The sequence below is a fragment of the Bos indicus genome, chromosome 25, assembly GCF_029378745.1.
Source record: "Bos indicus isolate NIAB-ARS_2022 breed Sahiwal x Tharparkar chromosome 25, NIAB-ARS_B.indTharparkar_mat_pri_1.0, whole genome shotgun sequence".
Taxonomy (NCBI): domain Eukaryota; kingdom Metazoa; phylum Chordata; class Mammalia; order Artiodactyla; family Bovidae; genus Bos; species Bos indicus.
Window position 1 is genome coordinate 43,062,097 of NC_091784.1, and position 26,262 is coordinate 43,088,358.

The 26,262-nt window shown below is 63.3% G+C and overlaps 1 protein-coding gene across 2 annotated transcripts in view; it reads left to right on the forward strand.

Annotated features, from left to right (window-relative positions):
* The window catches only part of PRKAR1B (protein kinase cAMP-dependent type I regulatory subunit beta), a 74,055-nt gene extending 49,331 nt beyond the window's left edge, over positions 1-24,724 (forward strand). For both annotated transcript variants that reach the window (XM_070780370.1, XM_070780371.1), the window contains exons 7-11: positions 1,963-2,121; positions 6,929-6,989; positions 12,431-12,552; positions 23,322-23,403; positions 23,558-24,724. In XM_070780370.1, the coding sequence (XP_070636471.1) occupies positions 1,963-2,121; positions 6,929-6,989; positions 12,431-12,552; positions 23,322-23,403; positions 23,558-23,730 (597 nt within the window). In that variant the 3' untranslated portion in view covers positions 23,731-24,724. The remainder of the gene's footprint in view (positions 1-1,962; positions 2,122-6,928; positions 6,990-12,430; positions 12,553-23,321; positions 23,404-23,557) is intronic.
* The last annotated feature ends 1,538 nt before the right edge of the window (positions 24,725-26,262 follow it).

Below are 26,262 nucleotides of genomic sequence, written 5' to 3' on the forward strand. Positions count from 1 at the left end.
GCACCATGGGGGAGCGGGGCTGCTGAGCGCCTGCCCTGCTCCCGGGGCCCTGTCTCTTCAGGGGGTGATGGGGCGGCCGGCCTGCCCCACAGGCACCCGAGGCAGTGGCTCCCTCTTCCCCCGAGGCTGCGGCGCTGTGGTGACCCGGTGCCAAGGGGGAGGGTGAGCTGGTGCAGACTGGGGGTGCTGCTCAGCGGACCGGGGGTCCCCACCTTGCCTCACGCGTGAGAGAGGAGGGCACTGAGTCACCTGCGGGGAGCTTCGTGGCCGCATCAGAGCTGAGGCTGGGCGGCGTCCATCACCCACGGGTAGTGCTGGTGCGGCCGTGAGAACTGTGGGCCAAACCCAGCACTCGGCATGCAGCGTGGGGGCCCAGGCCAGCTGCCCCACGGACACCCTCGGGCACGAAGCGCGGGAGGGCCCTGGGAGATCCTGGCCCCGGGAGATGTTCAGTGCCTGACCTGGGTGGCGGGACAGCTCAGCGCTGCACACATGGGGTCGTGTCCAGGCAGAAAGGGTGCTACAGACACGCGAGCCCCGCGTGGGCTTTACGGACACGACATGTGAGCCGCGCACGCTCCGCGGACATGTGAGCCCCGTATGTGGAGGGCCGGCCAGGCCAGGCCCCGGCGCCGTGCCTGCCCCTCTGTGGACTCTGGTCCCTTTGGGACAACCGGAGGCTCCGGGGACGTGCCGGTGGAGAGCATCTCGGGGCAGAGCCTGGCAGATACGCGCCCTGCCTGTGGGAGGATGGGCCTCGTCCTGGCCCCAGGGCCTCGCCGCGTGGGAGCTGCTGTGTCTCCTCTGGCTCCTGGCGGGTCTGTGCAGGCCGGCGGGGCGGGCCAGTGCTTGTGGGAGGAGGTCCCCGCCTGGGGGGCTCCCCGAAGGGTTGCGTGTCGTATCGTCCTCCTGACGCCCTGTGCTCAGCAGGCCGGCCCTTCTCCCCACCCTGCTCACACCGCACACAGTATCACCGGCGTGGCGCCCACAGACGGGCGATTCTGAGCCTCAGTCATGGTCAAGATAATGTGTCATTGAGTCTATAAGAATTGCTTCCATGATTCGTCGCAATCCATTCTTCCCCGACACGCACGCTTTTTGCCAATGGGAGCCATTCTTTAAGCTCATTGACACCGAGGCAATGAACAGAGGTTGTGTTAGCTGATAGTAAGCGAATCCACATAATGAACAATCCGGGCCATTCTGGCAGGACGAGGACCTGCAGTCAATGCATAGTCGCGACACTGTACGAGGCCACCGCCCTCGCCAGCTGAAAGGGAACCTTGTCCGCCTCTGGGCTCAGCCCTGGGCGCTGGCCTCCACTCCCATTGACCGCAGGCCTGGGCGCTTGGGCGCTGCCCGAGGGACGGGGGGGCCCCGGGGGACTCTGGGGGCCTGGCTCCTCCTGGGCCGCGGGGCCTGCTGGTGGAGGTGAGTGAGGGCCCAGCTGCTACATGGAGCCTTTACGGACAGGAGGGCAGCTTGTGAATGAGGCGGCTGGGTTGGAGGGGTCGCCTAGGTGGGGCGCGAGCATCCCGGCAGGGTGATGCCTGGTGGGGTGGCCCCCGCCCGGGGCCCGGCAGGCGGCCGTCTCCGGCTGGTGAGGAGCGGAGTGCGGCCTGGCCTGGGAGGTGGGGTCCTGAGTGGTGCGTCCCCTGGGGCCTGGCCGGGGTCGGCACCGACGGCATCCCCACCTTTGTGCCTCTCCAGCCTTGGTCTGGGCGGGCCTGGGCGTGAGGTGGGCACCTTGGCTGGTCCTGGGCAGGGCAGAGCACAGCTGAGTCCCACCACCTGTGAGGCATTGGGGGTGCAGGGACCTCCTGCCCCCGGGGGTGCTGTGGAGGGTTCCCCATGCAGCAAGTGGCAGAGTGACCTCAGCCCCCAGTCCCCATGCCCTGCAGGTGTGTGTGGACAGAGGGCGGGTGACCCCAGGCCCCCGACACTGTCCCCTGACCCTTGCAGGTGTACGTGAACGGAGAGTGGGTGACCAGCATCAGTGAAGGCGGGAGCTTTGGGGAGCTGGCCCTCATCTACGGCACCCCCAGGGCAGCGACCGTGAAGGCCAAGACGGACCTCAAGCTCTGGGGCATTGACCGGGACAGCTACCGGCGTATCCTCATGGTGAGCAAGTGAGCGGCGCCTCAGGGGTGCCCCACCAGGGCTGGGAGGGCACCAGTTGAGTCTGACACCTGCCAAGCATCTCATAGGAACCCTGGTTGTGTCCGGGTGGGATGAGGTGGGATGAGATGGGGGGCGAGTGTTGGGGGGTGGTTCTGGAAATTTACCCAAAAGACAGGCAGGCAGCTGGGGAGGCTCCTTTGCTCTCCTTCCCCTTCCCCTTAAAACAGTCTGGAGTGTGGTTGTGATGACTGGAGCTCCAGCTGCCTTTCTGTGCCATAAGGTAACTTTCCCCAAGGGGGTGGAGTGAGTTCCCGGGAGGAGCCCAGCGTCTGCGGGGGCAGCAGGAGGACCACAGTCCTGGGCAGGCTGCAGGCCTCTCTGCTTCCTTACTGGGCGACAGTCGTTCTAGGTGTTCTTACATGCAGCCACCTCCTCTCTTCACGTTTTGGGTGTAGCCGCGCACGCCTGTGCATGTGGGGCTGTTGGGAACAACAGGGCCAGTGTTCACCAAGGGCTCTGGAGATGAGTTCCTGGGCGGAGGGGGCCCTTCCCAGGCAGAGGCGGCTGGGCCTTCCCCTGCCCACTCGGTGTTCATCCTGCACACTCACTGCCTGGCCCTCGTGCAGGGACCCGCCAGGGGTCGGGGAGGCTGGCGTGCTGGTGGAGGAGACAACCGAGCAGGCATGTCTCCTGGCGACGTTTCCAAAGAGGGAGACAGAGAAGAAGGGGTAGGAGGGGGCAGGGCCCGCTGTTTCACGGAAGGCCCTGAAGCCCCCTCCCCAAGGTCCCCCGCGACACGGTGGTGTTGAGAGGCCTGCAGCAGGGAGCCCTTGGCTGTCCGGGAGGAGAGTGTCTGGGCAATGGGAGCAGCTGCTGCAGAGGCCCTGGGGTGCAGGCCTGGCTGGTCTGTGTGTGGACCAGTAGGGAGATGGCCAGGATGCCGGATCTCAGGGAAGGGGCAGTGGTGGGAGGGCTGGGTCCTTGGGCCCTCAGCCCCCAGGGGTCCTGGGCTCAGACTCCCATTGCACCAGGCGCCCCTGCAGGAGTGTGGGCAGAGGAGTGGCAGGGGCCTTCCCGGGCCTTCCGGGTGAGCGTGGAGAGCCTTCTGGATCGGGCAGGGTGAGGGGTGCCGCGCTGGTCTCGGGGAGTCCCCTCATGGCCCAGGTCCCCGGCCTGAGGCCCCTGAGAGCTGAGCACCGGCTCGTCGAGGGAGTCACGCTCCTTGCCTGTCATCTTCCCCTAGGGTGACTGCTGGCTCAGGTGCTTTTCTGAGCTGGTGGCACTGGAGGGCCTGGGCTGAGGACAGCCCCCAGTGGGCCTGCCGGCCTGGAGGGAGGTCACCGAGGGGATGCGTTGCCGGGAGACCCGGGGGCTTCACGTGCCCTTGCCACGGGCCCTCAGGCCTCGGTCGTCTCCCAAAGACAAGCTGGGCCCTGCAGCTTCCGGGGGGCTGTGGTTGGGGCAGCTCCGGGATGTGCAGGACAGGCCCTGTGCGCTCAGTCTCGTCTGAGCCTGCACAGCGGTCTTGTCCTGGGGGCCCCTCTAGAGGGGCCCACTGTTGCGCCTGGTCCTTTGTGATGCGCTGGGGTCCAGTTCAGTCCTGGAGGCCTCTGTTTCGTGCAGCTCCTCATCCACACACTCTGGGGTCATCCGCTGGCCGCCCGCCGTGTGCCCGGAGGCCCTGCCCTGCCCTGCCCAGCGAGGCGCGTCCTCGTGGAATGCGGCCCCCTCTCTTTGGTCTCAAACCTGCCTGGTCCTGCCTCCCCCGGAGGGCACCCTCCCCCGTGCTGGCTGCTCCGGCGCACCTGGCCCCGTTGCATAAGCCATTGTTCCTTTACCGCTGTCCACACCAAGTCGTTCTTGGCTGTGGGATTTCCGTGCCTGGAACCTTATATTCAGGGAAGTTCCCAAACCACCAAGGCAGCCGGCGCTTCCTCTGTTTTAATTCTGGATCCCTGGGCACTAAGAATAGCCGCGGCCGTGCCCGGAGCCGGCGGAGCCCTGTGTTTCGGGAGGACGATGACAGTGCGGCCCACTCAGAAGGGAGTGTCCGTGACGGTGGCCGCTTCTGCATCAGACTGTGGCCTGGGCGGACATGGGTGTGCCTGCTGCGCGATGAATGGACCCTGAGCTGGACACGCGTGGGGGACGCCGGGTGGGGGCTGGTGTCCCCAGGGAGAGGACCACCCACCTCTGAACCCCAGCACGCCCATCCGGGACGTGCCCCCGCTCTGCATGGTACAGACGGATGGATGAAGCTCGGTGAGACCAGCCACACCCGCCACTTTCGAGCAGAGTGGGGCCTGCCCCCCGAGGCCCCGGACAGGGCCCAGAGCCCCCAGCCTTCTCTCCTTCCAGTGTCAGGACCGTTTGTTCACCCTGACTCTTTTACATGAGGCCTCCAGTTGGAGCTGACGCGTGTAGAATCCTGTTGCAGAGGCTGGGCTAGGGGTTCCAGAGCCCCGCTTGCCTGGGGTGACCCGAGACCCTTGGAAGTGTGTCCTGAGCCCCCACTCCTCGTGGTTCGGCCCCTGCTCCCATCCGTGATGTGGGGCAGCGGGGCCTGGGGCCCACTCCTCGTGCTTCAGCCCCTGCTCCCATCCGTGATGTGGGGCGGTGGGGCCTGGGGCCCACTCCTCGTGCTTCAGCCCCTGCTCCCATCCGTGATGTGGGGCGGTGGGGCCTGGCGTCCACTCCTCGTGCTTCGGCCCCTGTTCCCACCCGTGACGTGGGGCGGCGGGGCCTCAGGCCCACTCCTCGTGGGAGCTGGCCAGGTGGTGGGGGCTTCATTTCGCGCTGCAGGGCTGGCTGGGCCTTTGTGTACAGGGGACAGGGTGCTAGGGGCAGTCGGTCCAGCTTGGAGAGTCACCTTAGCTGCCGTAGACGCCTCCTCAGCCTGGCGGGCCCACACCGTCCCCCGAGCTGCGCCCCGAGTGCCTGGCAGGCAGGAGCGCTGTGAACGCTTGGGACTCAGGTGTCAGGGGTTGGGGGTCGGGAGCCTCCAGGGGCCTCGGGCAGCGCTGTCCGGGGTGTGTGTGCTTTGACCAGAGCCCTGCTGTCCCCCAGGACCCGGGTCTCCTTCCCATCCTTAGGGCCAGCTCAGACCGTGTGGCTGGGACAGGGCAGGGGGCCTGCATGGACGTTTTAGGTTCCCGTCTTAGGACAGGCCTGCTCCTGGGCCCGCGGGGTGCAGCAGCAGGAGCCTCTCGCTGGGCAGTGGGTTCGGGGTGGCCTCGGGCTGTGCCAGGCGGTCGGGGCTGGGGGGTCGTGCCCCTTGCTGACAGTGGGGCAGGCCGCCAGGAAGCGCGTTCTGACCCCCGTCCGTCTGTCAGGGTCAGCGGGGGTCCGGCTGGGCTGTGCTGGGGGGCGGGCGTGTGATGGGTGGGGCGGGAGGAGGCGCAGGGTAGGTACCAGGTGGGGGATGTAGGTGGCCTTGGCCCGACGGGACCGCAGCACAGACTTGGGACCAGGCCGAGGCTGCAGGTACCAGGGAGGCAGAGCTGAGAGGGGCCAGGGCCCACTCCTCCCGATGGCCTGGGTCCTGTGAGCAGCACTCAGGATGCGGGTCTAGGCCCCGCTGGCATCTCCCACATGGCCTCGGGCAGGCCCTGTCCTGGCGCTGGGGGTCCGTGTAGCGCCATCTCACCAGACATGAAGCCCCCTGCACTGCTGGCAGACAAGCCCCCAGGTGTGGGTCCTGGCTGGCCCCCCGCCTCACCCTGGAGGAGAGCTCCAACGGGAGGCGCCTTGGTCAGCCTGGGAGGCGGGTCTCCCTATCCGCGGGTCCCGGGCGGCCGCCTCCAGCTGTCGTCCTGCGGCGGGAGACGGATGGGCCGGTTGTGGCGGCTTTAATGTCTGGAGTTGCCGGGCAAACACGCCTGCATTCCAGCGGGCGGGCGTAGCTGCCGGGAGGTCAGCGGGAATATAAATTATCCTTCAAAGAAACGCCTTTCTCTGGGCCGGCGCGGTCTGAGATGGCTCAGCTCCGGCTGGGGGCTGTGCTGAGCTGAGCAAGCCGCCCCCGTGAGCGTCCAGACCTGCTGGCCATGGGCACGCCGGGCCCCACTAGCCCTGGCTTCTGCGGCTGACCTCCTGGACGCCGTATCCCCTGCATGGCCACCACCGAGCACTTCAGAAGCCTGGTCCCTGCCCTCTTGGTCAGCTATGAGGGAGTATTGGATCCCAGCCCTGTGGGGGCTCTGCTGGATGAAGGGGCCCTAGGGAGTCTCTGGGCTTCTTGGGGGCAGGCCGGGAACCTCCAGAATTCTGAAATCGAGACGCCGCCTTTGCAGTGCTGGTCTGGCCCCGAACCACGGAGTCACGGGAGCTGATGGGGAGGCGGGGCCCTGGGGCTGGGAGGCTGGGGTTCCCCCACCAGGCCGGTTGACTGATGTTTGCTCACCTAGCCTTCACGGAGTCCTGTGGGGACAGGAATTAGGATACCCATTGTCCAGATGAGGAAACCAAGGCTCAGGGTGGGCAGCTGGTCAGGGCGTGCAGATATCTAGTGAGGGGTGGGCTTTGGGCCCAGCCCTTCTGAAGCCCCCTGAGGGTCGGCCTCGTGGTGCCCCTTCCCGCGTGAATCTGGGTGAGGCTGTGCGTCGTGTGAGACCCTGGGGGGAGCGGGCGGTCTGGGCCTCATGGCAGCAGCCCCTCAGACCCCTGCTCGCTTGAGGGGCTTGCGGGACATGGAACACCCCGAGGGCCTCCTTTCAGGGGTTCAGGGTCACTTGGGGATTTGGAGATCGTGGGAGGGATTGGGGCGTGAAGCCCTCTGAACACCTGCTTCTCTGTCTCCTCCCTGCAGGGCAGCACGCTGAGGAAGCGCAGGATGTACGAGGAATTTCTCAGCAAGGTCTCCATCCTGGGTGTGTGCCTTCCCACGCACCGCGCACGCCTCGGACACACACACGTGCACACACACACGATTGCTCTCACACATGCACACACACATGCTCACACACACGTGCACAGATGTGCTCACACGCATGCACACACACACGTGCTCTCACACATGCACACATATGTGCTCACACACGTGCACAGATGTGCTCACACGCGCGCACACACGTGCTCTAACACACATGCACACACGTGCGCGCACACACACGTGCATAGATGTGCTCACGCGCACGCACACACACATGCTCTCACACACGTGCACACGCGTACTCACACACACACGTGCACAGATGTGCTCACGCGCATGTACACACACACGTGTGCTCACGTGCGTGCAGTGCCACCCCACACCATACACATGCTCATTGTGCACGCAGGCGTGTGGGTTCCCGTGAACACGCACACACACTGTCGTGTGTCTGCCTCTGTCCGTCCGTGCTGTGTGTGTCTGTCTGTCGGCCGTCGGAGCCGCTCTCCCCACGCTGGTCTGTCTGGAGGTCTCGCATGGGCCCCTGTGTTGAGTGTCTTTCCTGACCTCTCTGGGGTTTCCTCTGTGGGCGTTCCCCCCGCTCTTCTCGTCCTGGGGTCTGACAGACACGTCGACCGCACCCCCACTGACGGTGGCGAGTGTCACAAAGGCCCCCAGCTGCGTGTTTTTGCTGTTTGGACCTTGCTCTGAGGTTCAGAATGGAGCACTGTCGTCCTGGCCCAGGCGCCCAGCAGTGCGGAGTCTCCACGCCAGTGTGGGGCACTTGGGAATTCCGTGTCGGGGTGTGAGTGTGTGTCGAGCAGCTCCGGTTAAGGGCCAGGAGGGCGACCTGCTGGGCAGATGTCAGCTCAGAGCTGAGACCTGGGAAACCACGGGGAATAACCATCCAGAAACAGTTCCTAGGGGAACGTCTCAGCCTTAAGCCCCAGGCTGGACGCGGGCTTGTGGGTGCAGGTGGCAAGTGGGGCTCAGCCTCCTTGTCTAAGACCCTGTGGGCTGAGGAGGAGGAAGGTGCGGATTCTGGGGCGCTAGGGCAGCATGGAGGCAAGGACACCCGATGAGGAAAAGGCAGTCTCTTCAATAAGTGGTGCTGGCAAAAGTGGACAGCTGCCCGTGAAAGAGTGAAGTCAGGGCTTCCCTGGCGGCTCAGGGGCAAAGCATCCGCCTGCCAAGGCAGGAGACACAGGTTCGATCCCTGATCCGGGAGGATCCCACACACCACAGGGCAACCAAGTCTGTGCGCCACAGCTACTGAGCCTGTGTCCGGAGCCGGCAGCCAGGAGGACTGAAGCCCGAGAGCTGTGGAGCCGGAGCCTGCTCTCCCCAACGAGGAGTTACAGTGAGAAGCCTGCTCGCTGCAGCGAAGAAAAGCCAAGCAAAAGCAGCAAAGACCCAGCCAGCCAAAGATGCATAAACAGACAAGTCCTAAAAAAAGAATGACATCAAAACATTCTCTAACACCACCTACCAAACCCCTCAAAATGGATTGAAGACCCACATGTCAGACTAGATACAATAGAACTCCTAGAGGAAAACATAGGCAGAACACTCTCTGACATAAATCTGAGCAATATCTTTTTGGCTTCATCTGCTAGAGTAATGGAAATAAAAACAAGAATGAACAAATGGGACCTAATTAAACTTAAAAGCTTTTGCATAGCAAAGGAGACCATAAACAAAATAAAAAGACAACCTACAGACTGGGAGAAAATATTTGTAAATGATGCAATAGACTAGGGATGAATTTCCAAAATATCCAGACAGCTCATAGAGCTCAATATAAGAAATAACAAACAACCCAATCAAAAATGGGCAGAAGATCTAAATAGACGTTTCTTCAAAGAAGATACAGAGATGGCCAACAGGCACATGAAGAAGATGCTTGCAACTTTGCTGATCATTAGAGAACACAAACCGAAATGACAGGGAGGACCACCTCACGCTGGGCAGGGTGGCCGTCATCAAAAGTCTACAAATAAATTTAGGGGAGGATGTGAGAAGGGAGCCCTCCTACACTGCGGGTGGGACTGTACACCGCTGCAGCCACTATAGGAAACAGTGCGAGAGTCCTCAGTGAACTGCAAATAGAGCTGCCGCACAATCAGCAACCTCACTCCTGGCCGTACATCCAGACAAAGCTCCAGTAGAAAAGATGGGCCTGCCCCTATGTTCATAGCAGCATTAGTCACGAGAGCAAAGACATGTCCATCGACAGATGAATGGATAAAGAAGATGTGGTGTATACACACAAATGCACACACACACAATGGAATATTACTCGGCCATAAAAAGCATGAAATAGTGCCATTTGCAGCAACATTCACGGACCTGGAGATTATCATACCAAGTGAAGAAAGTCAGAAAGAGAAAGGAAAATAACATATGATATCACTTATATGTGGAATCTAAAAAAACGAACGTACTTGCAAAACAGAAAGATGTTCACAGACATAGGAAACGAACTTATGGTTACCAGAGGGTATAGCGGGGGGGGGGGGGTGGGAGGGGAAATTAGGAGTTTGGGATTAGCAGATACACATCACTATATATAAACTAGATAACCAGCAGGTCCTACTGGAGAACACAGGGAACTCTATTCAGTATCTTGTAATAACCTACGAGGGAAAGGTTTTGAAAAAGACTGCGTAGGTGTAACTGAATCGCTCTGCTGTGCACCTGAAACTCACCGCCTTGTAAGTCGAGTATGAAAGGAGAGTGTTAGTCGCTCAGTCGTGCCCGACTCTTTGCGACCCCATGGACTATACAGTCCGTGGAATTCTCCAGGCAAGAATACTGGCGTGGGTAGCCTCTCCCTTTTCCAGGGGATCTTCGCCACCCATGGATCAAACCCAGGTCTCCTGCATTGCAGGCAGATTCTTTGCCATCTGAGCTACCAGGGAAGATGGATAAAAATAAACTGTGCTTCGGTTTTAAAAATGGTTAATAAAAAAACAAGGGCATGGCTGGGGACGGTCCTTTCAGCAATTCCCACGATGACAAGATGGGAAGAACCTAAAATCTGCCACCACAGGAAGGGACTCGCCCCGGGCGTCTGTGGTGTGGGTTTGCCTCCAGTGAGGCGCGTGGACGAGGCCTCTGCACGCCAGCACGTGTCGGGACGGGTCGGTGACACGCGTGTGCGTGCACAGTTTTGGCAATGCTGTGTCGTGTTTACAAAGCCAGATTACGGTAAAGGTGTGAGACCACCGATGGGAAGAAACCAACCAAACCCTTTAAGATTAAAAAAAAAATTCCACCAAGTCCTTCACAGTCGCAGCCTCCGGGGAAGGAGAGCGAGCTCAGGCTGAGCCGGAGGGACTGGGCCCTGTCGGTGCCCAGCATGTCTGCGAGGAGCAGCTCCGAAGCGATCGCGGCCAAGTGGTTCTGCGATTCCATTCAGGATAGATGCTGCCTGTGTCGTCCGTTCCAACGTTCTGATTATTTTTTCCACATTACAATGGGAAGGGCACGACTGTGGAGTCAGGGCCCTGGGCACTGTGAGCGGTGGAGGCAGGCGGGTCCCTGCCGGGGGTGGCGGTGGCAGGCCTGCCCGGGGCAGCCCTGCAGCTCCTCGAGCTTCACGGGGGGAGCAGAGACGCCCCGTCCCCATTTCCCGGGGAAGAAGCAAACTGCAGGCCAGGGCAGGAACGTGAGGTCTCCTGGGAGGGGAGTGGGTCAGGCTCAGAGCTGGAGGGCAGTAGCCGGAAGTGGGGCCGGAGGGCTGTGTCCTCCTGAAGCATGGCCCCGGCAGGTCCCTTCCCAGCAGATGTGCCTGCTGCTCGCTTGGCTGCGCCTGGGGGTGCCTTTGGGGCACCTCTGGCGTCTCCTGTGGGGTTTCCACCATGTTCCCCAGCAGCACTGAGACTCCCCCAGAAAGGTTGCTTTGGGGTGACTTTGGACGTGGGCTGGCTGACTGCACCTGGATCCCAGGGAGCTGAGCGTAGCAAAAGTGCTCTGAAGCGTCCACCTCGGAGGTCAGGGCCAAGGAGTTGCCCACCGGCTTCCCCCGACACTTCTCTCCTGGGATTTGCATCATCGGGGAAGAAGCCCTGATTCTCCGACCTCGGGATGTTCAAGGTCTTAAGCGTAATAGAAAAACCTGCTGATCAAACACAAGGAAGTGAGCTTCCTGAGCCAGAGGCTGTAAAGTCAGAGGCTCTCATCGCCTTGGAAGGAGACCAAGCGCCAGTCGTGCATTTACCGGCACCGGTTTCCTCATGGGGACAAACCGTGATCCCCGCCAGAGTCACCTGTGGTCACGCGGTGGCCCCGCCGCCTCCTGCGGGTGTGGGGTGTGGATCGCGGGCAGGTCCTGACCCGGGTGGTGGCTGGCGGGCAGCCTGCTGCCAGGGGCTCCCCACCTTCCCTCCCCCCCCAACACAGAAGCCGCTCCAGCCCGGGCTCGGTCAGAAGCCTGTCCTTTGTGACGTACGGCCCTGGCAGGAGTTTTCAAGCCGAGAAATCCTGCTCCTAGGCGAGACCTAAGATAGGTGGTCTGCTCTGGGTTTTAACGGCTGATACGTAAGTGCGTCTGGTGAGCACAGGCCAGAGAAGTTTCCTTGACCAAGAAAGAACTGATCAGGCGATCATTAATTTCTTATAAGAGGAGCTGGTTATTATGCTTTTCCTTCCAGAGGGCTGAGAGGGGACAATGATGGGGAGGGAAGGCGTGAGGGAGCGGGGACAGGTACAGAACCTGCAAGCGTTAAACTTGCCACTGGAATGCAGCACCTTGACCTCAAATAACAGAAGGTAGTCCACGCCTCTCACAGCGTAAACTCAGTCGTGCGCTCTCTGGGGCGCTGAACGGTGTCCCATAAACAGCGGGTTGCTTCGGCCTCTGAATTATTGAAACCCCTGAGTGCTGAGCTGCAATGATACTGTTTGCAAAACTCCAGGCAGCTCTGTTCTCTCGAAGATAAAAGCATTTCAGCCCACGTTGCGCTGGACTCGTGCCCGCTGCCCGTGTTCATGGTGTTTGCATTGTGCCTGTGGTTGACGTGGGCTAGGGTCGGTCCGGGTTCTGCCTCCTCGCCCGCCTGCTGGGCCGTGGCCGCCTCCTGGCCCGGTGTGCTCGTGGAGATGCCCGCGCCTCCTGCCGGGCCATAGCCGCCTCCTGGCCCGGTGTGCTCGTGGAGATGCCCGTGCCTCCTGCTGTGCCGTAGCCGCCTCCTGGCCCGGTGTGCTCGTGGAGATGCCCGCGCCTCCTGCTGGGCCGTAGCCGCCTCCTGGCCCGGTGTGCTCGTGGAGATGCCCGCGCCTCCTGCACAGAGATGTGCTATCTTGTTCGTCCCTGTGAATTAGCAAAGCCTCGTCACCCCAGGCCTGGCCATGTGGGCGTTTCCTGAGGTGGTCTGGGGAGGGGCGCTGCTCCCTGGGACCCCACGGCCTCCCATGACCCCCCGTGTCCCCCCTCAGCATCCCTGGAGAAGTGGGAGCGTCTGACGGTGGCCGACGCCCTGGAGCCCGTGCAGTTTGAAGACGGAGAGAAGATTGTGGTCCAGGGGGAGCCCGGGGACGACTTCTTCATCATCACGGAGGTGAGTCCAGCTCAGGCGGGCGGGGGGCTCCATGCGAGGGCCTCAGAAGGGGGGGCGCTGCGGGGTCAGGGGTGAGGCCTGGTCTGCACGTGCCCCCCCTGGGGCCCGCTGCACCCCGGCCCAGCGCTCCATGCCCGCCGCCTCCATCGGGCGTGTGGACAGCGGCCTTGGCCCCGACCGATGTCCTTGCCCTGGGACCCATGGGGTCTCCCCTGGCCCCTGGGCCCACCCTGTGCCGATGTTGCAGAGACCAGACACACCAGCCATGCGTGTGAAGCTGGAGGGCCAGGCTTGGTCGAGGGAGGGGAGGGGTTGCCCCAAATAGCACCCGGGGGGGGCATGTGCATCCTCCCGGGGGGAGCGTGTAAGCTGGGGGCCCAGGGGGGGGTCTCCCTGCGCGGCTTCTCACAACCGTGTGAACCGGCCGTGGTCCCTGGTCGAGTTTGGTGTGAGAGGTGGGTGCCACCTTCCCCCACCTGGGCCCGTGTGAGTCACCGGCTGGCCCGCTGCCACCCCCCCAGCCCCCCGCTGTGGCGACAGCTGGCTCCGCCGTAATCCGTGGCGGCCACGCTCAGCCTGCCGCTGACGGGCATGGGCAGCTGCGGGGCTGTGCGTTCCCCCACCTGGGGCTGGGCTCGGCCGTGGTCCCCGGAGAGGAGCCACAGCCGCCCCCGTGTGGACGGGGGTGGGGGGGCGCTTGGCCATGGGGCCCTCCCCGTGACGCAGGCCCAAAACTATGCGTGTCTGGCTCCCTTCCTGCTGCGCCGGGCCTCCTGGTGGGAAGCGTTTCTGTCGCCCGCCCGCCGGGAAAGCACGTGCTCCAGCCCCGCGCACTGCCCTCGGAGCTCACAGCACCACGGAGGTCAAAAAGGGTCCCTGAGCCATCCAGGGAGAGCCAGCCCCGCCTGGGGGCAGTGCGGAGAAGGCGCAACCCGGGGACAGGGGGCTGGCACCCTGGACTTGGAGCCACCGTCTCAGTTTGAAACAGCGGAAGGGGCCTCCCCGGCTGCTGTGGGTGAGCATGTGTCCTCCCGCGGACAGTCCCCTTCTGTGCCTCGGGCCACACGCTCGCCCGAGGGGGGTCCTGGGGGGCTTGCCCTGGACTCCTGCAGAAGCCCCTCCTGGGAGAGTGCCTGTGGTTCTTCCTTCTGCCTGCCTGGCTGCTCCCACGGGAGCCGTTGGAAGGCTGAGGGATCAGGAGAACCACCATGGGAGGGTCTCGAGGGGGCAGACACGAGCTTCACAGTGTGCACTTGGGAACCGGGGCCCCGGCCGCCTCCTGGTCCACGCGTCGGGCACACCAGAGCCCCCGGGCCGGGGAGCCGTCCACAGGAAGCCTTCCTGTCCTGGGGCGGGCGACTCATTCGACAATCATGTTTCTTGAAAGAAAGGGAAAGAACCCCAGACAGAACAAAATACGATTCCTGCCAGCGAGGTCTCCACTCCGTAGACCGAGAAGTGGCACCCCGCGTGTCGGCCCCGGCCCCGGCTGTGGCCTCGCAGGAGGCTCCCGCTTGCTGGCGCCAGAGGTGAGCCCACGATTGGAGACCTCAGCTTCACTCGGAGCACTTCCAGGGCCTTCCTCGCAGGACTCAGGCTGCTGCGGCCCCTGCAGGGCCCTGTTCCACTCTGGATCCTCCTGCAAGTCCGCAGACACACGGGGGTCTGGCTCGTGGTTTCTGGAGAATGTTCCAGCAGAAAGTTGCCCACGTTTCTGAACATGGCCAAGGAGGGCGTGGTGTGCACTGGCCTGCACCATGGGCTTCCTTTTTTAAACATTTAAATTGTCAATATTTAAAAATCAGGCTGAGTGCCAACCAATTGATGCTTTTGAACTGTGGTGTTGGAGAAGACTCTTGAGAGTCCCTTGGACTGTGAGGAGATCCAACCAGTCCATCCTAAAGGAAATCAGTCCTGGGTGTTCATTGGAAGGACTGATGCTGCAGCTACAATACTTTGGCCACCTGATGCGAAGAGCTGACTCATTGGAGAAGACCCTGATGCTGGGAAAGATTGAGGGCAGGAGGAGAAGGGGACGACAGAGGATGAGATGGCTGGATGCCATCACTGACTTGATGGAGCTGGGTTTGTGCAAGTTCCCAGAGACAGTGAAGGACAGACGAGCCTGGCGTGCTGCAGTCACGGAGTCACAGAGTCAGACACGACCGAGCGACTGAGGAGCGACACAGTCAGGTGTCTCACGTGAGAGCTCGGATCCGGCTCTGGACCGGTGTCCCTGCCTGGGTGCTGTGCTCCTTGCCGCGCCCGCTCCCCGCCCGCCACCTTGCTTTGCTCTGGGCTCTGCACCCACTCGCAAGCCGTTGAGTTTGCAGCCGTGGTTCTTATGGTCTTGAGGCTGAGGGGATGAGAGCGGTTCTCTGGGGCCAAGGGCCGCCTGTCGGGTCCAAGGCCACGGGTAGAGAAACCACAAAGCTGTGACAGCTGGAGCTGAGGGGTCCTCACGGAGCCACGGGGCCCACGGCAACGGGGGCTTCCAGGGTGCGCCCCACGGGCAGGCCGTCTGACCTCGCCCACGAGGGGCCGTCCTTCCCCAAGGACACGTGGAGAGCAGGTGGCGGGCCCCAGAGGCTCCACTGCACAGGACCCTCACTGTGGGGTGCGGTTGTGTGTGTGCACACGTGTGTGCAAATGAGCAGTGTGAGTAGTGTGCGCGCTGCTTCCTGTGTTTCCCGGTGTCCCTTGGGTTGATGCCCTTCAGCTGGAGATGCGGGTGGGTACTGACCGCTTGTCTCAGCTGCTCCAGGGCCGGATGTTTCTTGGCGCTTCCATTAGAGGCCGTGAGAGCCGAGTTCCGTGGTCATCTTCCGGGGCACACCTGGCTGCACGGTGTGGTCTGTGTTCTGGGCAGCGGGGGGTGGGGCAGGGGCATCCCCGGGGGCCCTGACGCCTCCTGCGCAAAAGCTGTCCAAGAGGGCCTTGGGAGAGCGACTCCGGGCTCTGTGGGAGGTCGGCTGTGTGACTGAGGGCCCCCCTGCTGACTGGGGTGGTGGAGGTCAGGGGAGGCGTGGGGGGCTGACTCCCAGGAACCGCGGTGGTGCTGGCCCCAGAGGGTAACCCAGCCCCCTCGGAAGGCACGGCTTTCACAGTGTTGTGCGATGTATTTGAAGTGGTCTCCTTGGCAACTTGGGTATTTTTCGCTTTTCTTCTGTGATCCACCAAACTGGGGAAGTCACAGTGGGGCCTCAGGGTTCACAGGCGTCACGGGCTCAGAGCTGAAAGGCGGGTTGAGCGTCCGCAGCCTCACGCCGTGTTTCCTGCCTGTGGCCCCGGCCACCTCTGAGGGGGCGTGGTGTCTCCCCACGCCAGCCCTGCGCTGCCCCGAGCCCCCCGGGGCCCTGATTCCTCTGGAGGATGTGCTGGAGCGTCTGAGTAGATTCCTTATGCAGGCTGTTTGCTTGTTTATACGATTCAGTGCAGCGTTGGCCCACAAAGCAGACAGCCAGACAGGAAAGGACGTTTGCCCTGTGGATGTGCCGGGAAGGACCCAGGCTGCTGGACCCAGGGGCCTGGCCCAACGTGGGTCTCCAGGTGTTTCTGCAAAGGTGTTTCTCTGATGCAGTTGACACCGACATCCGCTGACCTTGAGGCCGGGCCCCCAGCTCCCCAAGGAGCGGGGAGTGTGACTGTTGGAGCCCTGCCCCTCGGGGTGGACCTGGGGCCGTGCCGGGTGCAGGCTGCCCCTGGGGCCGCTGCTGCCCAGCCCCACCTTCCGCCAGGCCTCTTTCTGCCCCCTGCTCTTCGGGTGGGTGTGGGCTGCTTTGGGGGCTGCATCCCAGGTGTGAGGGGCTGACAGGGACCCCCACCTGCACAGACGTGAGGACCGGCCCTTGCACACACTGGACACGACATTACCAACGCCTGCTGGGTGCCCGCCGGGGCTCAGCGGGCCCTGGGGCCTCTGCGGTGGGCACTCCTTGTCTCTGGGGTCTGTGTCACACCAGCCGTCTCTGAGACTCTGGGGGCCTGCCAGCCCCTTGGACAGTGGACCCCAGCGCTCCAGGAGTGTGTTCTCTGGCGGCCAGAGCAGGCATGCGGCCGTCAACCTGGGGCTGCTTGGACACGAGGACAGAAGGCACAGCGGGTCTCCCGGGGCCTGGCCGGCAGCTGAACGTGGCGTCCGAGGTAGCCCGGCCGCTCTGGGACACCCTCTAGTCACCGAAGCCCTGAAGCGCCTGGCGGCCCGAGGGGTCTTGGCCCCCGCTGACAGCGGGAGCTGCGGGGCTCCTAGCAGCGTCTGCAGGACAGAGCCCAGGGGGCTGCCCAGGGAGGGGTCTGGCAGGCAGGGCCCTGTGAGGAACATGGGCCGCCCAAAGCCCTGAGACTCAGTTTACCCCCAGGAAGGCTCTGGGCGCAGGGTGGGGCCCAGCCTGGGTCTCAGTCCTCAGTCTTGACACAGCCCACCCTGTGGGTGACTCCACACGGCAGAGCCTTGGGGGCCTGCGGGCAGCTGGGCAGAGCCGGTTCCCTCCAGCCCGCTCCTGCGGCCAGGAGGCACTGCCATGGAAACCTGAGGTTGGACACGGCTCCTCTCTTTGCAAATCACTTTTTTGAACGTCCCTGACGTTAGTCAGCGGCCACTTCGAAGCCACCTCTGGAGGGGTCTCTGCGTTTACCGTCATCTCGGGAACTTTTAGGGAGACCCCTGAAAGCCCCCACTGTGCTCTGGGCCGAGGCTCACTGGACTTGCGGGAGCGATGGCCACCACTGGGCTGTGTGCGGGGTGTTCACTGAGGCGCGAGCACGCCTTGCTGCAGACCCGCCCTGGTCCCGAGCGGAGATGGGGAGGCCGGGGTGGAGCCGGGTCCCAGGTTTCGGTGGGCTGTGTGTGGACGTGTGAGTGGAAGTCCTCCAAGTGGGGAAGGTGGGCGGGATGTCCAGAGGAACCTCGGGCCCAAGGCCATGGCTGGCAGGCGTTGGGGGCAGGCCGGACCAGACCCCTGCCCTACAGACAAGAGCTTTGGATGCCCCCCGAGACCCCTTGTAAGGGCAGGGACGTTGTGTCCAATGCCCAGGCTTCTTATGAGCTGGACAACAGTGGTCCCGCCCAGGACTCCCAGCTCCTGAGGGGCCTCCTGTGGGCCTGGGGGTCTGCCTGTCCTGGACTGCCCCCCACCATGGGCCTGTCTGACAGCTCGCCCTGGCCCTCCCCCACCAGGTGATGTCCTTCGCGGCTCACCCGCAGGGGCCCCACGGGGAGGTGCCCTAGGGCGGCCCACATCTGCGTGGTCCCACCGCGGTCGGTGCCAGACTGTCATGTCCGGGGAGAGAGCGGAGCCCGAGGTCGGTGTCGGAGCACGGCTGTCTCAGTCCAGAGGCAGCAGGAAGACACTCTCCGCTTCTGGGCTGAACCAGGAGAGTGCTTTTCCAGAAGCCCGCTGGGCTGAGCGCCGTCTGCCCACGCGTCCACCCGCCCTGCCCACTCAGCTGACTGTCCTCCCTGCCGGCTCGGTCACCAGCACCCTGAGGGCTCCCATCTGCGCTGTGTCCTTTCTGCGTCTCTGAAGGGTGGCTTCCGTTCACGGCAAAGTGGAGGGAACGTACAGAGGTCTGCCACGCACGGCCTCCCCACCAGGCAGCCCTACCCGGCCATGGGCCTCCCTGCACGCGGCCCCGCGGCCCAGCCCAGGCACTCAGGCCTGCATTGGCTGCCACCGCATCACACGAGCGGCCTCCTTGCCGGGAAAGGCCTCACGCTGTCCCTGCCCCTGGCGCTCCCATGCCGGCGCCCAGCTCTTCAGCGTCCCCGGCTCCCGTTTTCCAGGTGATCCTGTAGCTGAGATCACGGGGTCTGAGGCCCTCTCCTGCCGGTGCCTTTCACCCCGTGATCGCATGCGCGTCTCCTCCGGGGCTCTTCAGGGCTGGACGGCTCTCGTTTCTAGTTCTGAATACAGTCTGCCGTCTGGATGTCGGTGGTGTTCAGTCGCTCAGCTGTGTCTGAGTCTGGACCCCGCGGACGGCCGCACACCGGGCTCCCCTGTCCTTTGCTACTCTACGCATCTGTCACCTACGGAAGGGCATCTTGGTTGCTTCCAGCTCTTGACACTTAAGAAGGAAGCTGCTCCAAGCATCTCTGCAGATTTTTGTGGCCTCATGACTTAAGCCTCACCTCTGGGTAGATCCCGAGGAGCTCCACGCATGGCCGAATCTCAGAGGTGGGGACCCCCGGTGTGGTGCCTGCTTGCTGCTCGTGCATGCCTCTGCTGACTGTCTGCGGGGCTCTCACGCCCAGATGGCACAGCCCCGTCTTGGGCGGCTCTGGTGTCCCCTGCGAGGGTCCTAATTCATCGCCCAGTGGCCTCGTCCTCTGGGGGCCCCCCTTGTATAGGCCCTAGCCTGTGCACCTCAGTCGCCCTTTCCTTGGGGAGGACAGCTCCCAGTGCCAGCTACGTCGGCACTCCTAGGCTCCAAATGACCTGACCACATCCCCTTGTGAGCCATCCCCGGCTCTACTTTCCTGGTCCTTGAGGCAGTGGCGTTCCCAGACCATAGACGTGGATCCCAAGGTCCCGTTTTCTCCCCGGCACCGGGGGGAGGGCAGAGATAAGCAGCGTGCACAAACCATGGCCGTACAGATACCTGTTTTGGCTGAGGACGATCCCACAGACGCGCCGTCCCGGGCTAATCAGCCCATGGGAGTGTCATCCCCCATCCCCGCCGCTGCCCGCTGGCCGGGAGGGGGGCGGCCCGAGGGCGGCTGCCCCCCCAGTCTCAGCCAGGCTGCCCTGGGCCTGCGCGCCTGGCTCCCCGTGTCTGGCAGTGGCTGGAAGCCTGCCTGTCCTGCAGATGAGGAAACTGAGGCTTGGGCGGTGCCTGGCTCTCCCCAGACGGTGGCCAGCACGCGGAGGAGCCAGGCCTGAACCGCGGGAGCCGTGCGGAGCTGGCCCAGGCTGCATCGGGGGCACTTCAGGTGGGGCTGGCGCGTCATCACGCCTCCCTGTACCCACACCCCATGTTCCTTCTCAGTTGCTCTTTAATTTATGGGAAGTGATGCTGGTTCCAGTTTATGGCCGTGACGTTGTTTCTTTTAAAATATATATTTGTTGAAATAAGTGCGTTTCCCTGGTGGCTCAGAGGATAAAGAATCCGCTTGCAATGCAAGAGACCCCGATTCAATCCCTGGGTTGGGAAGATCCCCTGGAGAAGGGAACGGCCACCCACTCCAGTGTTCTCGCCTGGAGAATCCCAGGGACAGAGGAGCCTGGCAGTCTATAGTCCATGGGGTCATAAAGAATCAGATGCGACCGAGCGACTGACACTTTCACACTTTCTTTTGGTTTAAATAGCGTTTCCTCTCCCTGAACTTGGTGTCAGCGGGCCCTGAGCCCGTGTGCTCGCTGCAAGGCGGGCCGGGGCTCAGGTTCACCCCTGTGTACTGACAGGAGCGTGTGTCCCTTCCCTCGCCGGGCTGGACGCGCACGAGGGTTGTGACAGACTCCGGTCTGTGCCCAGCGGCTGGGAGCCTGGGCGGGGGCGTCTCTCTCCCTGGATGCTGTCTGCCCAGCCCCTAACCCTGACCCCCTGGGGCTGCGCCTCGGGCACTGACCCGTCTGCTCTGTCGCCCCAGAGTTCTGGGGGTGCCTGTGTCTGCCGGCCCTCGCTCGTCAGTTTTCTTAGTCCTTAAGCAGTATCCGACTCATAAGCCAGAAGCCTGGGTGACGGCCTGCAGGATGGGGGGGGGTCCCTCAGGGGGCGAGGCTGCCCTCCCTGCCTCGCTGGGCGCAGCCCCCACGGCCGGAACCGCGACTCCCGACGGCCATCACCTGCACTGTTGGGGGCTCTGGGCTGGGCTCGGGGGCAGTTTTGGGGAGGGGGAAGCCCGAGGCACTGCTTCAACAAGCGCGTCCCCCTCAACCTTGGCATGCGTGCCCATTGTCGAAACCAGAGTTGATTTGGGTTTTGCCTCTGTAGAAAAATTTTAAAGTGAAAAATGTTTTAAGGAAAACGGGTCTCTTATAATAACCCCATCTCCCCCAGGCTCTGGCAGGGACATTTTTATCGTATGTCCTCCCGGGCTGACTCCTATGTGACCTGGTTTATTTTTAGAGCTGGGCTAGAATCAATGAGTGAGAAGTTTGGGGAATATGATCTGGATCCTGGCAAGTATGTTTTTCCAGCCCCCGTAGTTCCGGTGCTCAGTCCCTGGAGGACGTCTGTGCTGCCTTCTCTGCCGTCTGGGAAAGGAGCTCGGACAGGCTGGCTGCTCCGGGCCCGCGATGGTCTCTCTGGGGTGGGAAGAGCCAGGCGTGTGCTGGGCACGCCGGGGCCCATGTCGTGGGAACGCCGGGCCCTGCTGGCCGAGGCCCCACCCTTTCCGAGTCCATCTGCGCGTTTCCCTCGCTCCCGCCCCCGGCTTGCTGGTTGTGCCTTCCCAGGACAGGGACCGCCTGCCTTTGCATCAGGGCCCGGGGGTGGCGGCTGGTCAGCCTTGGCTGCTGGAACGGAGACCCCCGGGGCTGCTGCGGAGCTTCCCTGCCTCGTTAAGCAGTGACCCAGGGTCGTCACAGGCACCCTGGGGCGTGTGGCCCTGTCCCGTGGCCCAGCCGTCCTGGCACCTGTGGCAGACATTCCCTGGTGGAGGCGGGGCTGCGGTGGTGGGAAGAGAGTTGGTGCAGCGCACAGCCTGCCGGGGACACGCGGTCTGTGGCCACGTGCCTGCAGCCCGGACGTGTGAGGACCTGGTGGGGGCAGGCCTGTCCCCTGTCGGTCCTGCTCGTTCAGGGCTCCTCCGAGGGCCCTCCTGTGTGTCCATGCTCACACCATCCAGCATGGAGGGTCTGTTATGACCTCAGTCTTCTGAGCCTCCACGTCAAGGCCCTGGTGGGAAAGCTCTGTCCATCTGTCCCAGTGGAAACCGATTTCGTCTCATCAGCCTACGTGGATCATAAGACGGGCTGGTCCATGCATGACCGGGAGAGATGCTGTAGTGACCGTGGGGGACTCGCGGGTTCCAGAGAAGACAGGAATCCGGGAGGGGTCCACACGAGGTTGGGGGGCTGCATGAGGGGAGACGGTTGAGAAACAGAACGGTGGCCAAGCTGAGCCCATCCCTGTTTTCTGTGCCCCAGACCTCACACCTGTCCCGAGTGGGCAGGGCAGAACGTGGGGAGGGGAGCCAATCACTTTGGCTGCAGGTGAACTCATGACCTGCTCTGACCAGTGAGGTGTGAGGGGATGGTGCCCGGAGCTTCCAGAAGGGTTTCTTATGGATGGCATGGGGGAGGCATTTGGCGACTCCTGGAACCGTGGCAGCCATGGATGCACCATGAGGGTCCGACTGAGCCCACCAAACAGGAGGCAAGGCCAAGCCTAGGTGCACACACGCCTGCGGGCCTCTGAGTCGGCCAGCCCTGAAAGCCCTCCTGCATCTTCTGGTTTGGGGACAGCGGTTGCCCTTAGTAGCCTTCAGACACATTGAGTTGGGTTTTCCTTGTTTGGGGCTTGAAGCCTCCTGGGTGCTCTAAGCCTTGAGTAAAGCAGGAAACTTCAGATCCATCCCTGGGGTCCTGATGAGGACAATGATCCAGCTGTAAAGTGGAAAATTGTCTAAAATGGGAACGTAAGTTGTATAAGTGAAAAGGCATGAGTGTAAATGATAATTAGCTAAATGCAGCATTGTCTCCAGAGAGTCGCTGCAGTCCCTGTGGGATTGTCAGCCCTGCACTGACTGCCCTCCCATCCAGGGGAGCGGGTCTCTGCTCCTCTCCGTGGCATCAGCGCGAGACCATGTGTCCTGCAGGCCCTGCCCCTCAGCCCGTCTGGCCCAGGGAGCACTCCCGGGTGGGTGGAGAAGCCTGCTGCTTCCAGGTCCCTCTGTCCGTTCACCAGCGTTGTAAGCACCCCAGACACCTGGGAGCCGAGAGGCCCTAGGGTCGGAGGGGGCCCAGCATGGGGCTGCCCAGGGCCGGAGGTCCCAGGCCTGGCGGGCGTGGGCAGGGTCTTCTGATTGTGTCTCTCGCAGCCCAGGCAGAGGGGTTCACTCGTTAACCCGGCTTCGGCCGGGCCGGCACGCATGTTTCTGGGTCCTGGTGAGCCAAGTCCACAGGGAGACAGACTGCGCTTGTCTGTGTGGCCGGGGTGTTGGCACTGGCTGTCCAGACTGGGGACACGCATGAGCAGCGGGTAGCCGAGGGCCCGGTGGGCACGAGAGGACCCCGGTGCCACAGGAACCCTGTCCTGGGGCCCCAGCTGCTCGGCTGTGATGCGGACGTGCCCTGCTGGGGGCCAGCATGGATACAGAGGGCGCAGTGCCCGTCTGTGTGGCTCAGAGCTGCTGGAGGCTGTGCAGGCCGGTGGGGCGGCTGGGGAGGCCTCGCTCTGACTCCTCAGGTGCGTGGGGAAGACACCAGTTTGGGCGAGGCTCCAGCCGCCGACCCCAGGTGACAGGCCAGGGTCTCTGCCTTTGGAAGCCCCCGGGGAGGCCGCAGCTGCCGAAGCTCCCATCACTCAGCGGGGGGAGTGCGACCCCCAGGCCACACTGCTCCTGTCCTTGAGACTTAGGCCAAGGTCGGCTGGGAGGAGTGCTGCCCAGGAGATGGCCCTAGATTCTGCCGGCACCCGGCCCTGGGGGTGGCCTGGGTGTGCCCTGTGCCGAGCACGGCTCCCGGCGCCCGCACCTTGCTCCAGGTCGGGGCGTGCGGAGCTGGCAGGAGGAGGGTGTGGACAGCACGCTCAGGGGTGAGCCCAGGAACCCCCGCCCTGGCCTGCTGGGCCCTGGCTGGCGGACCCTCACGCGCCCTTGGCTTCCGCAGGGCACGGCTTCCGTCCTGCAGCGTCGGTCCCCCAGCGAGGAGTACGTGGAGGTCGGGCGCCTTGGGCCCTCTGACTACTTTGGTGAGTGCGGGGCTCTGTCCTCGGGGTGGGGGTGGCTGGCTTGCGGGGCCCCAGCAGGGCCTGGGCGGGGCCGTGGGAGTCCCGGGAGGCCTGGGCGCCGTCCCCCTGGGGAGGGCACCCCGATGCCCGCAGCCCTGACGCCCCTCGCCCTCAGGGGAGATCGCGCTTCTCCTGAATCGGCCCCGGGCGGCCACGGTGGTGGCGCGGGGGCCCCTCAAGTGCGTGAAGCTGGACCGGCCCCGCTTCGAGCGCGTGCTGGGGCCCTGCTCCGAGATCCTCAAGAGGAACATCCAGCGCTACAACAGCTTCATCTCGCTCACCGTCTGAGCGCCCTCCCGCCCTCCGGGAATAAACGCGGTGCCTCCCGGAAGGCAGCCCTCTGCCCGCCTGCCTGCCTGGTCTCCCCTCGCGGCCCCTCTCAGGGAGCCCACCCCACTCCCCCATCTCCTGGGACGCAGGCAGCTCCCCAGCCCAGGCCTGGTAACATGATGCCGCTGGGCTGCAGTTGGTCTGGGGCGATGACGTCCCTGTTCTTGGAGCTGGAAGCTGAGGCTGCAAAGCTCAGGCCCCTCCCTCAGACGTGTGCCTCCCCCGGGCCCCCCAAGATGCCAGGGCTGGGGATGCTCTGGTGGCTTCAGCCAGGCTTGGCCTTGGGGCAGGGTGCGGAGCAGTGAACTTCCCCTTTCCTGGAAAGCCCGGCACAATGGCTGGTTTGCCTGACCATCAGGGTGGGGGCCGCCTCGCTGGGCTGGGATGCCCAGCAGGGAAGGCCCCGCTGTTTGAGTCTGGGGCTTCCCTGGGCACGGGAGCCCTGCCCCCTAGGTCAGGAGGAGCCCCTTTGCCCCCACTGTTCCACAAAGCAGCCTCTTGGAGACTTGGAGGGAGTGCAGGGACCTTCTGAGCATGCTCTGGATGCAGCTGTGAGCCACCCTCCCGCAGACAGGCCTCCGTTATCGGGAGCATCGCCCTAGGAAGGCAGGTATCCGAGCCTCTCCCCAAGCAGGAGCGTGCGCCAGGCCAGCCCGTGGCCCGCACACCTAGGTCATCCATCGATTGACTGCCCCCCGGAAGTGCCGCCAGGCCTGCTCTCAGCGGAGCTGGAGCGGCTGGGGCCTGTGCGCATGGGACTCCCAGTGACCTGAAGTACCAGCGAAACAGCGTGGTTACCCCGCTTGGCTCCCGCCCGTGCGGCCCAGGGAGGCTGCCCGGTCTGAGGGGACCCCTGCCTTTGCCTCTGAGTGTTTCTGTGATGTGTGGACCCCACCTGTTTATCACGATGTTCTGAATGCTGCATGCGCTATTAAATGTGCAGTGAAATGCATCTTCCTGACTCCGGGTTTTGGTCTAAAATTTTTAGAGAAGATTTTCTTCCTTTTGTTTGTCTCTATTGTGGTCAAATAGTCATAAAACTTAGCGTCTTAACCATCTGTAACTTCAGGGGCGTTAAGCGCATTCGTACAGTTGCTCAGCCGTCGCCACCCTCCGTCTCAAGAACGTTCTCATCTTCCCAGACTGAGACCCTGTCCCCATGGACGTTGACGCCCCTCCCCCAGCCCAGCCTCCTCCTCTCTGTCACCGTGGCCCTGACTCCTCCCGGGACCTCAGAACTGGGGTCAGACACTGTCTGTCCTTCCGTGTCTGGCTCATTTCATGGCTATGTCCTCAAGGTTCATGCGTGGTGGAGCCGGGTCAGCATTTCCTTCCTTCTTAAGGTTGAATCATAGCCCGTGTGAGCGTGTAGCACGTCTCGTCTCCATTCACCCACTGACGGCGATGGTCCCTGGGGCTTTCAGCCTGTCACCGTCATAGCTGACGAGCTGGCTGCGGCCCCCAGGGGGCGGGGTGCTGGCAGCTTTCAGGGTGTGAAGCCATGCGGCAGGAGGCAGGCCCCGGGCCCACCCTGGGGGACCGCGCTCTGACGGCTTGGGGGCAAGTTTCTGAGCAGCGGCTCGGGAAGGGGGTGACGCTGGGGAGCATGTGCCGCCCGACCCTCCTGTCCAGACTTCGGGGAGCAGCAGGCCTGTGCCTCCCCTAGGACGGCTAGCTTGAGACCACCGTCCACCCCCCTCCCACGTGGGGGTGCACCTCGGCTGCACCATTCCCAGAGGGCCCTCAGGCCAGCTTTCAGGCTCCTGCTGTGAGGGTGCGAAGGGCCCACTGCCCAGGACCTCCCAGACAGGCTCCCCGGGAGAGTTGGGCACAGCTCCAGGATGAAATCTGAGCCGGGGCGGGGTCTTGACCCGCAGAGAGTTGCTGCTGCTGGACTAGGCAGCAGCTTCTGGGTCGAGGACAGGCGTGCAGCCTGTGGGCACCTGCCCTGGGCCTTGTCTCGAGAGCTGTGAGCGGTGGTCCCTGGAGCCAGGATGGGAGCTTTGGCTCAGCAAGCCCTGGGGGAGCTATCATGAGCCCTGTCTGTCCAGTGGCCAGGCGTCCACTGTGTACGGCGCGTAGACGGCCCTGTTTGCTGAGGGCCAGCTCGGGGCCTACTCCACACGGTCCCGGAAGCTCTCCCAGACCCCGGGGCTCGGGGGGCTGTCCTGCTCTGGGGTCCTGCTGCCGCCACATGCTTCCCAAGGACAGAGAGCAGCCACCTAAGACCCCCGCTCCTCCTGAGGGCCGGGTGCACTGTCCAGGACGCAGGGAGGGCAGAGGCCGTGGCTTCTCTGCAGCAGGAGTGAGGTCAATGCGCACAGCCTTCAGTTTCCTTTGAAGGCCGTCTACTGAGTAATCAAAACCACCACACACCGCAAAGCGCCGCACACAATCACACGTGAGCCACGCGTGTAAAACAGGCGGGGTTCTGTGTCCCCCAGTTTAAGCAGTTCATGGATATAAAACAAGCGGGGTTCTCTGTGTCCC